Raw genomic sequence first — 16,221 nt, forward strand, 5'->3', positions numbered from 1 at the left:
TATATAGTTGCCCCAATTGTATGCTGGTCACCAATAATCCCAACTTTAATCAACGCAATAAGAATGTACTGATCATGTTTAGACAAAGTTTGATACACTTTGTATTTACGAAATAAATAGAAAAATCGGATGTTCAATCAATGCCCAAAATACTCGATTACACGGTGGACAAAGAATTTCGACCTGTTTATAAAAGCGGTATCTCTGTATGCTGGCACGGTTCCTTGCGATAAAAACGGTGCCGTGTATCAGCCCTTGGTCAATCGTTTGATAAGATAATTAATACAACGTAACAAATGTTGGGCACGCGTCAAAAAGTGATGAAAACGAAGGCGACGATCTAGTTGGCAGAGAGCAAGCCGATCAGAAGGTTACAGGAATCGCGAAAAGTCGCGGCGAATCTGTCCAAACGCCGCAACATTTAATCTCAGATCGTGTACTGTATAACTTGTATTGTGTCCGTGAAAAAAAAGAAGCGTTTGTGATACGAATTGTTATTACGATAAGTGACTTTCACTTTCGAAGTTACCTGTTTTCAGCATTGACACTGGTAGTATCTTGCCGAAGGATGTGACTATGAAGACAGATGATTGAAAGACGAGTTTGTTAGTACCCAAAGATAGTTTTGTAAGTTCATTTTTATTTTTATTTTTTTAATTTCGTTGATGGTCAAGAGAGAAAGGCCACAGAATTTTGGTGCATGGAGATTAGAAAATTCATGCAAGTGATGGGGAATTTAATTAAAGAGGCCTCTTAAGTAGAGGACCTTATAGTTTTTGTAAAATGACAGTACATCCATAGATTTAGGCAATTCATAATTTGGATATTTTGCAAGTGAAAAATAGTATTCAAAATATTTTTAAAAATTTCAATTTCAATTTGTTTTGAGCTACTTAAAACATTTCAGTTTTTGGATTAGTATGGGTAGCAATATAGTGTACACCTCGATTTTATTTAACATCTATTGCATTCTTGATAAAAAATGATGTACTCTTTGTTTACACTCAAATATTAATAAACTAGACTTTGTACATTTTAAAAACGTAATATCGTTAATCAATATTCGCGATGTTTAATCAGTACCTTTCCATCTGTTAATAAATTCAGTGAAATGAACGAGTTATCGCATCGGATCGTTATCTCTATTGAATAAATATTTAATCATTTATTTTTATGTCTTGTAACAGTTTCACGTGAGTACTTTATCCTTTTCACGAAAGTACCCAATACTCGAAACTGTCATCATTAGTTTGTATCGCATGAAATTATCAATATTCAATAAGGAAAGTGTCAAGAAAAAAAATTAATAAACGCCAAATCAGACTTTCTCAGGGAAAATGACGATATAGGGGAAACAGGAATTCTTAAAATGTTCATTTTGCCGGTGTTAATATCAAAAGTAATTTAGAAACAAAATAATATGATTTTGAATGATTAAATATCATAAAATTTAATATGTAACTGAGAAATATGAATAATAAACAAATATCAATTCAAATTTCCCGCGTAAACGTTTACACGCAAGTGGTGGGGATATACAGACCTATATTATGGGGCCCTCTCCCCTACATTGTCATTTTCCTCGGGGATGCTTACGGGGAAGGGCGGGAATGTACATATATTTTAATTAGTGTTCTTTTTTTTTTTGAAAAAAGGGTAGTATTTTTGTTTTGAATTTCAGAAAAAGATAATTTTATAAAATAGTAGATACTACTTTCATATATTAAAGAAGTAAAACGTTTTTTAAATTTTAATTTAATATTTAGAATTTAGAGTTTACGGAATATCCCATAGAGACACTATAAGAAACTCCCTGTATTATTTTCTCCATAGTCACTTTTGTAGTAATTTGATTTTTTCTATAATAAATAAACTGTATACTAACTGAAGAAAACAAGTTCATTGTCGAATCTGGTAATTGTTTGATGTCTACACCAAACAAATACTGATAAGTACGGACTAAAAATAGAGAACAGGTTGCATTTACATTGTAAACTACTAACACAAGTTTCAACGCATCTAAATTCGCTCTAAACAAATTGTAATACATAGTACAAAGAAGGTAAATTGTAATTAATAATATCGAAGAAATTTATAAACATTGAAATTTTTTCTTACATAAAAAAAAATTTCTATAACAATAAATTATTATTAAAAAATTCTATATATGTTACTGAATATTTTTCTTATTGCACTTGTGTGTCATTTTATTATTTTTCAATGAATTTGTTATCTGAAGTTATCAAAATATATAAAACAATTTCCTGTTGAATAATTCGTGTGCATTTTAATGCTATAATTATGCAATTAGAATTTATTTATAATTTGTTATTTTTCTCTTTTTCAAGTACGTTTAATAACAACCTCTATAATTTTATTCTCGTTAATAAGAGAATATTTTTGATTTATAATATTTTTAAATATTTTGCAATGTTTTTATGCAGGTTATTAAACAAAGGAACGTTGAGGGGACATCATGAATTTCATCCAGGACTGGGCTTCAATTACAGTTCTCCTTTTAGTGGTCGCTGGATTTCAATTAACAAAGGGGAATCAAGGTAATGACACTTTTAATAAAGCTTACATATAATTAATAATTTAAAAAAATATGAGCCAAAAATTGGTGATTAAAAGCAATATTTTAATAGTTATAAAAAATGCGAACAGAAAATTTTAGGAAGTGTTAAAATTTAAATAATTAATAAAAAAATTGTATTTTTATTAATATTTAAAAAGAAATTATTTATTTTGCAGAACGATTTGCCGAAGATGGAGAGAATATTACGTTCTACGACTACCGATTACCAAAAACGGTTATACCCATTAGTTATGAGATCAATCTCATACCAACCATGGGGGGTGACTTCACATTTATCGGGTCTATGAGTATTAATGCCATAGTGCAACAGTTGACCGACACCGTAACTCTGCATCATGGAAGTGTCAATATAACGACGCTAACTGTTAACTGGAATAATCAAACGATAAATAAAACACCCTCCAGATACAACGACACTACAGAGAAATATGAAATCAGTCTTAACAGAACATTGAATAAAGGAGAGAGTATATCCATCAACATCGCGTACAGGGGAAAGCTCCGAGACGACATGATTGGATTCTATAAGAGCTCTTACATCGATTCTAATGGAAAGATTAGGTAAATCGTTAATGTAGATTTTCTGTGCAAAAAGTCCGTTCGAGCTTCTGGTCAAAACTCATAGGACATCTTCCCATTCCGATCAATCGTCAATAATGTTATACCTATATGTTTCTCAAAATGGTTTAGATGGATCGCCTCGACGCAGTTCCAAACAGCGCACGCTAGACATGCCTTCCCGTGCTTCGACGAGCCAAGTTTCAAAGCAAGGTTTACAATCAGGATTCTAACACCTCAGGGGTACAATTCCCTTAGCAACATGCCACTTCACAAAAGTTATAAAGAGTAAGTAATTTTGGAAAGATAACATTTTCAGCGAGGGTCAGGGCTACATTTGTAGATGGGGTCCTTAGGCCTTGCCTGTAGGATCTGGGGTCGAGGAGGGACGACCTTCTTTCTCTTCAGGCAGTGGCAGCATTTGCTGACCTTCTCTTTTGGTTTTGTACAGACCACAAGGAACCTGGGACGAATTTCAACAAAGTATCCCCATGTCCACTTATCTGGTCGCCTTCATCATTTCGGACTTCGAAAGTTTGCAAATCGGCAACTTAAGCATTTGGGCCAGGCCCAACGCCATTCGTCAAGCGATGTATGCCAGGGACCTCGGTCTAGAAGGTCTTCTTTACCTGTCCAGATTGTTCAAGCAAGATTTCAATATCCCCAAGATGGATATGGTTGCTATACCAGACTTCTCAGCTGGTGCTATGGAGAACTGGGGTCTCATCACCTACAGAGAAATGAGATTGCTATGTGACAGTTCGACTTCCGATTATGCTAATCAATCCGTCGCTACTGTAATCGTTCATGAATTGACTCACGAGTGGTTCGGTAATATGATCACTCCTGAATGGTGGAGCTACTTGTGGCTGAGCGAAGCGTTCGCTAGGTACTTCCAGTACTTTGGCACTGCACAGGTAATTATAATTTAGGTTTTCTATGAAAGTGGAACAATGTCCTCTGAAAATTGTACACCTGTTACACTATATTTTTCAGATTGAAAAAACATGGAACTTGGAGGAACAGTTCGTTGTAGAACAGCATCAGACAGCCTACGCTTCAGACGGGGTCGAATCATCTCAGCCAATGAGTCGTGAGGTTTCAAATACCCAGCAGCTTAGTTCAATAGGGGACACCATAACTTATAACAAAGGTGGCAGCATCGTAAGAATGATGAATCTCACATTCGGATCCGAGGTGTTCGAAGCTAGCCTGCAAAATTATCTGAGCAACAAGTAATTATCAAACTCTTTAAATGATTTTGTTGGATTTACCTAACATTTTATACTTGTTGCAGCAAAGAGACAAAGGTAGCGCGACCAGAGAATCTATGGGAGGAATTTCAGAAGGAGATCAACAGACGTAATCAGTCTCTAAACGCCACTGTTCGTGAAATCATGTCCACATGGACGGAGAAAGCTGGATATCCGGTTCTAAACATAACCATCAACAGAGAGGGTGTAGCAAGTCTGCAACAAGGACGTTTCTTTTTGAGGAATTTAAAATCGACACCTACGAACATGGTATGGTGGGTACCTCTCAGTTGGACCACCAAAGAGAATCCAAACTTTAATGTTGTGAAGCCGAGACACTGGTTGAACAAGGAACGAGACACAATTAATGTTGGGAACAGTTCAGGATGGGTGATATTCAATGTTCAATCATCAGGTAAGTAGTAATACCTATATGATACTGAGTATAGCAGCTTTCCCTAGGGAAAAGGGCAGTGTAGAGATAGAAGGGTCTACTACTGAAAAGATTTGAGAAAAATGGCGTTATGGGAGGGGGGGGGGAGGGCTTCACTGTTCATTTAATCTACTTAAGACTAGTGGCTTCTATGATAATGAAATGAAAAAAAGATCATTTTCAAAGTTTACATCATTCACGATAATAGAATTTTTAATGTACAAAGATAAAGTGTGAGTAAATATTTTATTTACACCCGACTTACCAACAATAACAAGATATCATTAGTGTTCATTGATAAAGAAAATTATCTTCATGAAATTGCACTTTATTTATTATTGCACAAGATATACAATACAGGTTATTGTACTTCTCGAAAATATTAAATACTATAATATTTAAATAATTCTGCAAAGGAAAAAAATAACAATTTTTTGATTTTATTGATTGCAGGTTTCTACCGAGTGAATTATGACTATGCATCCTGGTATCGCATTTTCGAAACTCTAAACAGCAAAAACTATGCAGACATTCATGTGCTTAATCGAGCAGCGTTGGTTGATGATTCTTTGAATCTAGCGAGAGCTGGTATGCTCTCGTATAACATAACATTTGATTGTCTGCGGTATCTTAAATTAGAAACAAATTATTTGCCTTTCAAATCTGCGTTCTCTGGGCTCTCGTATCTTGATCAAAGATTATCTGGACATGCCGAATATTACAAACAGTTTAAGGTTCGTTCACTAATTATGTATTTATGATTACCTCTTCTCGTTAAACACACGTGGATGGTTAAGGTTTGATGACCTAGAATGAGCTCGTGTTACAGTAACCGTATGATAATTCGCTGTTGGGTACGCCCTCTGCCCATACGCATGCACCGGCGCCCCACTCTCTCGCCTAGTTGGCCAATGACGCACAGCAGTTCCCCCTTCCTATGCATCCCTCACGCATGCGCGCGTACCCCTCTACTGCCTAATCGACCAATCACGCTCTATAATTTCCTCTTTCTTGGAAAATATTATTTTTCAAAGCCCTGAAGGCGGCAAATTATCAAGCAGCTACTCTATATTGACAATTCTATGAATGCCCTGCCCCTGTAACATCCAGTGTAACAATATAACGAGATCCTATTACATATGAAGTTTACCTAAATAGAAATATCAATTGCATGATCCATTTTCTTTTGCAGAATTTTGTCCTTGTTCTTACCGAAAATAGATATAAAGAACTGGGGTATCTGGATCGTCCCAATGATGACAGATTGACAGTATTATTGAGAGGGGAACTGAACAAATGGGCCTGCAATTATGGCCACCAGGGATGCATTCAGACTTTCACTAACATGTTCCAACAATGGAGGAAGAACAACACTTCAACGTAAAAGGATGATTAAATTTATAATATATTCATAGTAACTGATCTCTTCATTGATTAGTCATTGGTTAATTTTGCTCTTTATACAGAATCAAACCAAACCAGAGATCAGTAGCATATTGCATGGGTGCGAAATATGGATCAAAGGACGACTGGCAATTCCTATGGAATCAGTATTTCGATTCGAACTCTGCCAATGATCAAATAACCTTATTACAAGCTCTTGGATGCAGCAATGACAGCACGATCTTAGAGATGTAAGGACATCAGCGTTATAAATAATATCAACAATCTCATTAAGAATGTTATTTTAAGACAGTATCGTCTCCTTGTTTCAGGTATCTTCTTTCCGCCCTGAAGAGTTTCGAAGAGACCAGAATTCGCAAACAGGACTGTACTTCAGTGTTTTCTGCTGTCTATGGTTCCGGTATAGGGGGTGCAGAGTTCGTGTTAAATTTCGTCGATAAATACCATGCTCAGATGAAGGAATAGTACGTAATGGATGATTAAAAATATAGTAGACTAATTATATTGTCTCTGCCCCACCATGGTGGCTGCAACGGTGGCTCCATTGGCAATATAACGAAAATCTACTAAGGATGACTATGTTCACTTAAAATTGAAAATTTAATTATGTATTTCAGCAACGGACTAGGTTTAGTTTCGAGTGTCCTCTCCTCAGCCTCTCAGCGATTCTCAACCAAACAATTGGTGGACAAATTCGACAATTTAATCCAACGACGTAAAGTGGAATTCGAAAGTATCCAAACCTCTCTACAAAATGCCCTGGAAATAGCAAAGTACGAATTATGGTGGTTTGAGAAGAACATAGATCCCATCATATCGTGGATAGACTCTCACGATAAAGAGAACCCATCTCCAATGGATAACAGCACTAGCGAGTATCGTTTACCTCAAAATTTAAGTCCTTCCAAGTATTATATTAATGTCAAAACGGACGTGAACGAAGCTGACAATTTTACCTTCGATGGTACAGTGAGGATCGACACTGTGGTTAAACAAAAGACAAAAACGATCGTTTTACATTCGTCAGACCTTAGCCACGACAATGTTAATGTACTCGTAGGGGATAAATCTGTGGCTGTTTTGACCTTCACTGTTGATAAAAAATATGACTTTTTGACGATTGAAGTTGCCGAAGAATTGCAAGTTGGACAGAATGTGACCATCGTGGTAGGGTTCAAAGGGTCCTTGAACGAGGACATGAGAGGATTTTATAGAAGTTGGTATTTCGACTTTAATTATAAAATAAGGTACGTTTTATTATAGTGGACATGTTATATTGCCATAAATATGATTGTGGGACCGAACAATTTTTAAAAGAGGTAGCATACAGTACCTGCTTTTGTACAGTACCTACAGTGTAGCCCTTTGTAATTATTTACATCGCTTAAAGATGACACTTGTTCTTTTACAGATGGTTAGCAGCCACTCATATGGAACCAGTTGGAGCAAGAAAGATGTTCCCCTGTTTCGACGAGCCAGCAATGAAAGCCAAATTTGTGGTCAATGTAACCGTGCCAGGAAATTACAGTGCCATTAGCAACATGCCGATTGAACACACCGTAGATCATGGGTAAGTATCTTATTTCCCTCTGACGCTTCAATTAAGTACATTTTTGAAGGAGAATGGTAAGTAACTCAGAATAAGGGCGATTAGAAGTAGCCAGGCGGGCACAGGTGCCCGTTGGTGCCCGCTTTTGCAGGTTACGGGCGTGTCGTTGGGAGTGGTGGGGTGCTCCCCCCTTCCAAAGTTTCTCGATGTCACGCAGCTGAATGCCTTTCGCTTCTTAATTTGATTTACAACTCTCGTGCGCCCTCATCAATGTGAATTTCCATTTACAGAAATGGACGAAGGTCGCTTCTATTCAAGGAAACTCCTATCATGTCCACGTATCTGGTGGCTCTAGTGGTGTCCGACTTTAAAGCACTGAAGAATAGCAATGAAAAATATGCTGTCTGGGCAGATCCAATGAAGATAAAATACGCAAATTATTCCTTGTCCGTGATGGAGCCCTTAGTCAGTTATTATGAGAAAGCATTGTCGATACCGTACCAGCTTCCCAAGTTGGACATGGTAGCATTACCAGACTTCGTGTCAGGTGCAATGGAGAACTGGGGTCTGTTGACTTACAAAGAAAGATATTTGTTGGATGGTGATAAATCAACGACAGACTCGAAACAGAGCATCATCAATGTTATTTCCCATGAAATCACTCATCAGTGGTTTGGAGATTATGTCAGCCCCCTTTGGTGGAAGTATCTTTGGCTAAATGAAGGTTTTGCTAGGTACTTCCAATATCATGGAACAGCCAGTGTAAGTACAGCAGCTATGAAAGTTGTTTGACATCTTATGATGGCATCCAGCTGAAGGTGTTAATCCAGTTATTGCAATGCTCCCATTACCAGGTGAAGAAGGATTGGTCCTTGGAAGCTCAGTTCGTAGTGGAACAGCTGCACTCGGCTTTAGAAACGGACAGTTTAGCCTCCACTCATCCCATGACCCATGATGTCTACAGCCCAACGCAAATCAGAGGAATATTCGATACCATATCTTATGCCAAGGCTGCTAGCGTGATCAGAATGTTGGAGAAATCATTGGGTAACGACGTATTCTTCAAGGCACTTCATAATTATCTTGAAAAACGGTAAGACATCGGTTGCACTGAACTCATTAATCACGTATGTCCTGACTACTTTTTAATCTCCCAGGAAATACGACGTAGCAACACCGACGGACTTGGCCGACGCCTTCAAAGATCAGATTACTGATCCCGTCATCAAGAACGAGATTCACTCAATTATGAACTCATGGACCAACCAATCTGGTTACCCTGTTATCCATGTCACCGTTCAACCTGATCACGTGATCCTCAGACAAGAAAGATTCATCCTGAAGCCAGGGAAGGACAAGGTACCTGCAGCCAAATGGTACACCCCCATCAGTTGGACATCTCTGAACACTCTAAATTTCAATGACACGAAGCCAGGATACTGGCTGCAGAACACTACCGATTCTCTGCCAATCAAAAATGATTTCATCTTGCTGAATTTGCAACAATCTGGTAAATGACCAATTTATTATTTTCTCTATAGAATTAGTCACCTGCCCATTTGACTTCCGAACCGCGGAGATAGATCGTCATCCAGACCTTCCAACCCTATTTATTGTCAATTTAAAAGTGTACAGTATCGAGCAAAGTAGACTTCCCTAGGGAAAATGATGAACAGCCACAGAACTAGTACTGTACGCGTCTGCTAAGTTGAGACTCCTAAGGAATTGGGTCTGATTGGTCGGAGCTAGATGGGCCAGACTAAGACACCCACACGCATTGTCGCTATTCGCTCTCTAGGTTACAACTACTAGTAGAAACTACTACTACTACTACTAGCTGAGGGTTTGAGGTGAGGAGTAGGCGGAGCGTTTCACACCTCGAGTCTCAACTTAGTAGACGCTTACGATACATGTATGGGACCTTCTCCCATACTTTGTCACTTTCTTTGGGCCTCCTTCAAGAGGCAGACGGAGAAGGGGAACCACCGAGGTGGGGCGGGAACCCAGGGAAGGGGAAGCCTACGGCGAGGACCAAGAACACTGAACCCCAGAACCTAGGAACCTAGGAGGGGGGAGCTCGAACGCCACCATCTTCCCTAGGGAAGCCCACCATGCTCGACACTGTACATCGAACGCTGACACTTCTAGCATTAATATTGCACTAGCTTGTATCGCTCTAATTCGAAACAATGATGAATTTTCAGGCTTCTATCGTACGAATTACGACAACCAAACCTGGAAACGAATAATCAACGTCCTGAAGAGCGACCAACGCGAAAAGATTCACGAGATTAATCGTGCTTCATTGATCGATGATTTAATGAACTTTGGCAGGGCAGAGATGGTTGATTATGACACTGTTTTAACTGCTACGCAATATTTGACCCAAGAGACGGATTACATTCCATGGCGTGCATTTTTCAACAACTTGAATTATTTGCATAAACATATGCAAGGTAGAGACGCGTACGGTGCTTTCAAGGTACCCCATCAAATTTATCTGTTCTTCTTAATAGCAGCAGTCTACTGCATTATTAATTTAATAAAATTATTTTGCAGCGATACGTGAGCTCACTGCTCCTTCCAATATACAATAAACTGGGATTCGAAGATAAAGAAACAGACAGTCATGTAACTAAATTGTTCAGATTGCACGTTCGCAAGTGGGCTTGTAAATTAAATATAAGCAACTGTGAAGAAGAAGCTTGGTCGTATTGGCGTTTTAACCATGCAGGCAACAAATACCCATCGTAAGTACTGTATGACTTGTTTCCACAGACTATACAGTCACATGTGTAGTTGGTGGAAGAAATATACAAATATTTTTTCACTAATAATTGTATTCTATCAAAATTATTTTTTATAGGATTCAGGCCAATTACTACAGCGTAGTTTATTGCACGGTTGCCAGAAGGAACAGTTTTCACCATTGGGATCTTTTAATGGCCCTCTATGGAAATACTAAATTCCCTGCACACAAGTTGATACTTCTTCAATCTGCAGCTTGCACCACGGACAAAGCCATGCTCAAGCAGTAAGCAACCATCTACAGGATGCTTCAAAAAAAGGTGTTCAATTTTTTAAATACCTTTGTGTTCATTTTTTGTTAGGTTACTTCACCAAGCAATAACAAAAAATTATTACATACGATTCGAGGATAGCTCGAGCATATTTTCTTACGTTATGGACGCCAGCCCAGAGGGTGTTGAAACCGTCATCGAATTTGTTAAAAATAATTACGAAGAAATGGTCAGATAGTAAGTAAATTAACATGATAAAAAAAAAAATGATTTTTATTAATTTCACGATAACTTCGACAGCTTTAGGGAAGAGTCGAGCGTGCGCAGTATAGTAAGCGCAATAGGGAAGAAAGTTTTCACCCAGAAGCTTTATAATAAGGTAATTAGTATCTTTAATTAAATTTCCTACCGATACGCCATAAGTGGTGGAATATTATTGTACATTTTCTTGCAGTACACCAATTTGCTTGAATGGCTGAGTGAAAAGGATCCAACTTCTCGAAACACATTGAACTCGTACAAAAATGACCCGGACTATGAAGTGAAATGGGCGGAGAGACATATCCCTATGCTACACGAATGGTTCGCGACCAAATATTCGCTCGATGACTATAGACTGCCGTCTACATTTTCACCGTTGAAATATAACATCTCTCTGTCTCCTGGATTCGAGGAGAGGAACTTCACGTTTACCGGAAGGGTGAAGATCGAAATAGAGCGTAAAAAAGACGATGTATCCCGTATAGTCGTGAACGCGTATAAACTATACATCAAGGACGTATCCGTATATCAAAATCCCTCTGAACCATTGCAAGTAAGCAGTTGGCTACTGAACCCCAATACACAGACACTTTCGATATTTATGAAGAATTTTATAAAAAGTGACAAACTGTTCGTCGACATTACGTACACCGGTAATTTGAATGACGATATGGAAGGATTTTATCGAAGTCATTATGTCAATAGCAAGAAACAACTTCGGTGAGTAGAAAGTAGTAAAGAAAATGAATAAAGAATTTTTTGAGATTTTAAAACACATTTGAGGTCGACCAGGACGGGATTCAGATTTCTGGGGCCACGGGGATATTAAGTCTATGAACTCGGTTCAAAATTGAATTTTATTCTAAATAAAATTAAGTAACATCTAATCATATTAAAATGGAGCACGAAAAATATTTTTTAAAAGGTGACCCTGGACTGTAGCCCCCTTTAGACCTCCCCCTGGGATCAAAATTTAAACATTTTTAACAATATTGTTTTATAGTTGGTTGGCTACGACTCAGTTTGAACCAACTTACGCCAGACAAGCGTTCCCATGCTTCGATGAACCGGCCATGAAAGCTAAATTTGTGATTGATATGGAAAGACCCACGGATTACGTTGTCCTCAGCAACATGCCTCTCTTAAGCACCCGTCCGTCAAAGTGAGTATGCCAATGACGCCACACAAATGATGAAGTATTTGCGTAATTTATTATCTTGTCAAATTGTCTGAAAAGTGTTCGAATTAGAATCGAAATGTCACGCTTAAAAATTCATTTCTGAATTTTTCTTGCATTTATATTTTCAGTAACACAGGCCGTGTTTGGGATACGTTTAAAGAAACGCCGAATATGTCATCGTATCTGATTGCATTCGTCGTCTGCGATTTCCAAAAAGTGAGAACTTCCTTACAATCTATAAATGTGTGGGGTCGGCCTGAGATTGTAGCAAAGGGCGAATTAGCAGAAATCGTTGCTCCAAGAATAGTCCAGTACTTGTTCCAGGAAACTGGACATTTATTTACATTGCCGAAATTGGACCTCATAGGAATTCCAGACTTCCAAATGGGTGCCATGGAAAATTGGGGACTCGTTACATTTAGGTAAAATTAATAGAAATGAAATTATAGTTGAAGTTTTCATTAATTGGGAAGCTAGTAAGTCGGGACTCCGGGATGCGATCATAGGTGGCATGCGCATGCGCGTGGTCACGTGATCAGCTACTCCCTCAGCGTTTAAACATGGCGGCCGGAGGTCCATATTTAAGCTTTAATCGTTTATATCTCGCAAAGGAAGCTATATATTGTAAAATGGTTCAGAACTTTTCGATTCATTTTGGCACGGAGAATCTGTAGTTATCAAAACATCCATGAATTTCCTTTAAATTTATATGAAATTTTCAACTAAATAGCTTTCAATTGTAGGTTAGCTAATACTTAGTTATTTAATCGCCGATGCAGTTGATAAAATGAATTTAATTACATTATATAGAGAGTACGGACTTTTCTATGAAAAGGACGCGACCACGGCTAAATACAAGGATTATATAATCACCATAATAGCCCATGAATTGGCTCATTCGATGTTTGGAAACCTGGTCACTTGCGATTGGTGGGAATACATTTGGTTGAACGAAGGTTTCGCGGAATACATGCAGTGGCGACTTTCGGATATGGTAAGGATTCCAGTTAAAACATCTTTTGTTCACATTATATGTCCTTAACGTATTTGCTATTAATCAATTGCAGTATCAACCTCAAAATAACTACCAGCATCTCTTCGTCGTCAACGATTTACAACCGGCGTTGCTAAACGACGCCTCGTCATCGACCCACCCTATGAACAATCCTGTTAGCAAACCTTCGGAAATAAAAAAAGTCTTCGACACCGTTACTTATGGAAAATGTAAGTGATTGTTTATGAAAGACATATAAAGAATTATATCACGAAGTCAATAACGATTTTCCAGCGTCCAGCGTGATACGAATGATACAAAAAACATTTGGGCAAGAAATGTTCAAAAACGCCATCTCAAACTATTTGACGCATCGTCGGTATAGTACAGCAACTCCAAAAGACCTTTGGAAACATTTCACAAGCGAGGTAAACAAAACAGGCGGATTAGGGGAATGGAACATAACATTTGAATCGCTAATGGACGGCTGGACCAATAAACCAGGATATCCAATTGTGTTTGCAGAGTATGACTCCGTCGCCCTAACGCTAACTCAGGTAATTATCATAGTGCTAGTAGGACGTTCAGCTAGTAGTAAGCCGGGCACAGCTGTTATGCTGTTCCTAGGTTCGCGCTGTGTCCTATGCCACACAGTTCTACTTTGGCACTCCCTAGGCTCTCCTTAGGTTTTCTGTAGACTCTTTTCAAATTCTCACAACCCCCAGCTTGGTCTTCCCTAGACTCTTTCATAGGATCTGCCATAGCTTTCCATAAGTTCTCCATAGGCTTTACCTTGACGCTTCCTACAACCCCCTTCAGTTTCCCCTAGGTCCTCACTAATTTTCTTCAGGTTCTCCTTGCCTTAACACTTTGGCTACTCTTCTAATAAGCTTTCTACACTATCCCCCCTGCCTGTTCTTAGGCTCTTTCTAGACTCTTCCTCAGCTATCCACATCCATTGCACAAATTATTGATTTCAGAAACATTACTCCACGTATAAACGTTCCGGGGATTTCTGGATACCGATAACTATGACAGACAGCTCCGCACCGGATTTCACGAAGACTTCGACAAACTTATGGTTAGGAGAAGATGATTTGCGTGTCGATTTAAAGAGAAATGTGGAATGGTTCATTATAAACATCCAACAGTCCGGTTATTATCGAGTAAACTACGACACCAAGTCCTGGTTACGTTTGATCAAAGCTCTAATGCAACCTACTCATAGTGACATACACTGTACAAATCGTGCTCAAATTGTCGACGATGTTTTCAACCTGGCTCGCGATGGCCATCTGTCGTACAACATAACGATACCCACCACGGTATACCTGGTGAAGGAGAATAATTACTTGCCCTGGAAAGCGTTCTTTAACGCATTGAATTTTATTGTACAACGATACGAAGGACAAATTGGCCGTGACTTGCTTCGGGACTACGTTTTAGCTTTGACGACAAACAGGTACAAGGTTCTAGGCTTCCTGGACTTGTACACGGAATCCCATCTTGACCAGTTGAACAGGGAACTGATCCTAACTTGGACATGCAAATATGGTAATAAAGATTGTGTAACGCAGTCCACGAGCTTATTTAGAGAATGGCGCCAAGATGTTAAGAACAAGTAAGTCTTATATTTTGGCCAGCTTAACGTGTTCGAGCCTGGAGTAAGTGGTGCAGTTCAGTCGAGACAAGGTGAATCTTTTTAAAATGGTACAACTTCTTCTCTGGTACAGGTAGATCTACCCAATCGGGCTCGAACGCGTTATGTCTATTTATTTATGTTTGTTTATTTAAAAATATATGAATAATTCAACAGGAACGATATTTCGCCAAACGCAAGAGCAGCCGTTTATTGTACAGCTTTGAGAAGTGGATCTGACACCGAATGGAACTTTTTGTGGGAACAGTACCTGAAAACAGACCTTGCTACCGAGAAGATGGTCATGCTGAATGCTCTCGGTTGCACTGAGAACGAAACATTATTAAACAAGTAAGTTAAAAATATTACTAAAATTATTAAGAATTATTCTTTTGGAATTGTACTTCTATCATCATCAGCAGCAACATAAAATTTCAATTGTGCGGAACCTAACCTACAAATTTAGTAGCGGCCATAACTAAAGTGTAAGTTTTTTTTAACGAGACAAAATAAAAATAAAAATGTTCGGTACAGGTACATACAATACATGCTGGATCGTACATACCCCTCAAAAATTCGCAAACAAGATATTAGCACAGCGTTTGCATCAATTTACAATGCTGGACAACATGGAGTTGACGTGATTTTGGACTTCCTGATGAACGATTACGAGAAATTATACGAATAGTAAGTGAACGCGTTCTGCTGCTTAATTTTTACAAAAGCAGGACTCTAAACGTGATGCCTCGGGCAGGTGTCCATCTGACCGATGCCCGAGGGCGCTCCGATCCCACTGATCAGTCAGATGAAAATGTAATCAATTTTTGTTTTAGCTACGGTAACTGGGACGGTGTTGCTGATTTAATCTCCAAAGTGGCTTCACGTGTTTCAACTTCAAGCCAAATTTTAAAGGTAATTCATTATCTTCATTCGAGCAACGTCCAGTAACTAATTATTTTGATGAATTCTGCAGTTAAACAGCTTTGCTGAGACTAAAGTAACAAATGTGACGAACCTTCTACCAGCAGTGCAATCTGCAATCAAAACAGCGAAGAAGAATGAAGATTGGTACTTAACGAACTCAGCACTGATCAATGACTTATTGAAATATTCAATTCCAGCCATACATAAACATAATTCCAGTGCTGCAGGTACCATTCGTCCTTTAACTATTCTTTTCACAACAGTATGCACAATATTCGTGTACATATTAAGTAATTGAACAAATATTAGGAAACATTGCGTTAATTGTCGTTGGATAAATTTTATACAGCTGTATGTAACTCAAGTAATTATATCGAGAATTAAATAAAGTTATATTTTCTAAAAAT

The 16,221-nt window shown here is 38.3% G+C and overlaps 1 protein-coding gene across 1 annotated transcript; it reads left to right on the forward strand.

Annotated features, from left to right (window-relative positions):
- Positions 1-325: 325 nt before the first annotated feature.
- Positions 326-16,221, forward strand: LOC114871535 (putative aminopeptidase-2). The gene is made up of 32 exons (XM_029177554.2): positions 326-627; positions 2,445-2,558; positions 2,755-3,160; positions 3,290-3,445; positions 3,609-4,074; positions 4,154-4,392; positions 4,455-4,825; positions 5,297-5,577; positions 6,036-6,223; positions 6,310-6,477; positions 6,559-6,711; positions 6,865-7,494; positions 7,659-7,817; positions 8,087-8,558; positions 8,651-8,889; positions 8,954-9,306; positions 10,001-10,278; positions 10,356-10,546; positions 10,663-10,830; positions 10,907-11,053; positions 11,117-11,195; positions 11,271-11,797; positions 12,081-12,239; positions 12,386-12,679; positions 13,068-13,251; positions 13,325-13,481; positions 13,546-13,808; positions 14,232-14,872; positions 15,068-15,241; positions 15,425-15,577; positions 15,724-15,802; positions 15,864-16,221. Exons 2-32 carry the CDS (start codon positions 2,477-2,479, stop codon positions 16,110-16,112), a joined length of 8,106 nt encoding a protein of 2,701 aa, XP_029033387.2. The 5' UTR covers positions 326-627; positions 2,445-2,476; the 3' UTR covers positions 16,113-16,221.

This window comes from Osmia bicornis, chromosome 16, assembly GCF_907164935.1.
Source record: "Osmia bicornis bicornis chromosome 16, iOsmBic2.1, whole genome shotgun sequence".
NCBI classification, from domain to species: domain Eukaryota; kingdom Metazoa; phylum Arthropoda; class Insecta; order Hymenoptera; family Megachilidae; genus Osmia; species Osmia bicornis.

Excerpts from the sequence above, each read along its gene's own strand:
- LOC114871535 (XM_029177554.2), top strand. The coding sequence starts at position 2,477 with ATGAATTTCATCCAGGACTGGGCTTCAATTACAGTTCTCCTTTTAGTG. Across the intron at positions 8,559-8,650 it reads AATATCATGGAACAGCCAGT|GTGAAGAAGGATTGGTCCTT; the intron begins GTAAGTACAGCA and ends TCCCATTACCAG. Across the intron at positions 10,831-10,906 it reads GACAAAGCCATGCTCAAGCA|GTTACTTCACCAAGCAATAA; the intron begins GTAAGCAACCAT and ends ATTTTTTGTTAG.